We start from the raw sequence: 1,925 nt of genomic DNA on the forward strand, positions 1-1,925 counted from the left end.
ACCTCTAACTCAGCAGCAAGATGAATGATGAGACTACGATTTTGAGCATTTATTGGGCGTACCAGGAGATGTGTCCACATAAATCGAAGGAATGCCTCTTGAAAAAGAGAGAAAGTCTTCTCTTTGGACACTTAACGGTCTCTCAACCTTAATAACCACCTAAATCAGACGTCTACCTGAAATACCCGACAAATGCCTAATGCAGGTACTGTACAAGGTATTTCAGAAGCGAATATCCAAAAGATTTACATTCTTGTAATAGTATCCGACAGCATTCGTTAATTATCGGACAGGAATTGTACAAATCAAACACACTATCCTAATCTAACCTAATTAGAACAACATCGAACAATCACGATTTTCACTTTCCATATCCGTCCTTATCACTGTCGGCTGCGTCATGAGCAAATGAACTCTCAGTCGCCAAAAACTTAGAAAGTCTTGCCTTGCGCTTGGAACGGTAGTTGCGTGCATACACTTTTTTGTTCTTCGACCGCTTCGCACCAATTGCCATCAATCTGTTCACGTACTGCGAATTGCATTCACCATCCTCAGAGCGGAGCGGATGAAAACGAACATGGACATTTGTTTACGCCACACATGACTGGAACATGACGTCATAAGACTTCCGGGCTCAACGGTATGACTCGCCACATACAGACCACAATGTCTTCATACGACCAAAAAAGTTCTCAACGATGACTCGATCTGTAGCAATACGATCGTTCCGACGAAGCTCCTCCATCGAGAGCACTCCACCGATTGGCTTCTTCACCGGTAGAACAGCGCGGACGTGGTGTTGGATGCCCTGATATTCTTTATCTACCAGGACAGCCCACTGCTGTACTCCAACGTTCGTATCATCCAATGTAGCTCATCGCCTTGCTTCGTGAGGCTCGCCTAGTGGAAATCGACATTTTCGTCGAAGATTGTTTTGTCCGAAACACTTCCTTTGTAGTACTTGGAGCAGTTGACGGCGAACCCGTTAGGTAGGACAGACACCTCCACCTTGTGACCATAGAGACTGTGCTTCCCACTGTAAAACTACTTCTTCTCGGCGTAGGATCCACATGGTATGTTGGTTTGCTGAAACGTCTCGCCCATTGCATAGCGAGCGAAAGGAATGCTCTGGAAATGGTGAGCGGTTGAGACCAGTTGAAGCATTGACCACTTCTCGCCGATCGACTGAATATACTTTCTGAGGAATGTCTTCACACGCTTTTCGAAAGTTGCCGTCTTCTGTTTGAACACGGCAGCTACGACGTCCCACGTCCCGCAGTGTTTGAGAGGCGTCAAGAGCATGAGCAGCATGTCTCGGGCGGACACCTCTGTTTTGCGTCCAGAGCCCACATTCCAATGCTTGAAGGCATGATTGCGAACATCGGACCACTGTAAGTTGAATTCGGCGGGGCTGAAATTGGTCATGGAGTGAATACCGTTAGGTCCTTGCGATTCGAGAAACATGTCGTAGACAGGAGCGGTGGAGTCAGCATCCTCGTCAGGCTCTTCAGCACCGTGAGTTGGATAGCGTGTGCGCTTAGCCTGGCGCTGTTGCTCAAGGTTTTCCAAAAGCGCAAGGCATTGGTGGATGTTTCGGGATGTCAGTTGGGTCGGCTGGGACGGTTGAGTGGCAGTTTGGCATGGCATTTGGTCGCTTATTGATGGTTGTTGGGAAGTTCTCAATGATTTTGGAAATGATTAGTCTTTTCTGAATGTAGTGAGTGCTTCGCGAACGATTACAGCCAAAGGAATGCATCCAATCACAGATTATCTGCTCGTCGTTGCTAAATGAATGGACTTCATGTATTTGATTCAATGGTTGTCCAGCTATATGATTTTATACAAGAACATATTACACATATAGGATTATAAAGGACTATCAACCAAAGTAAAAATCTCCCGTCAAGAGGTCTAATGTATCGTCG

The 1,925-nt window shown here is 46.2% G+C and overlaps 1 protein-coding gene across 1 annotated transcript; it reads right to left on the minus strand.

The window, feature by feature from the left end:
* Positions 1 to 1,044: 1,044 nt before the first annotated feature.
* Positions 1,045 to 1,647, minus strand: H310_13906 (hypothetical protein; the record flags this gene model as incomplete). Its single annotated transcript, XM_008881556.1, has 1 exon — positions 1,045 to 1,647. One exon carries the CDS (start codon positions 1,645 to 1,647, stop codon positions 1,045 to 1,047), a length of 603 nt encoding a protein of 200 aa, XP_008879778.1.
* Between the last annotated feature and the right edge of the window lie 278 nt (positions 1,648 to 1,925).

The sequence above is a fragment of the Aphanomyces invadans genome (assembly GCF_000520115.1).
Source record: "Aphanomyces invadans strain NJM9701 unplaced genomic scaffold supercont1.58, whole genome shotgun sequence".
Classification (NCBI taxonomy): Eukaryota; Oomycota; class Saprolegniomycetes; order Saprolegniales; family Verrucalvaceae; genus Aphanomyces; species Aphanomyces invadans.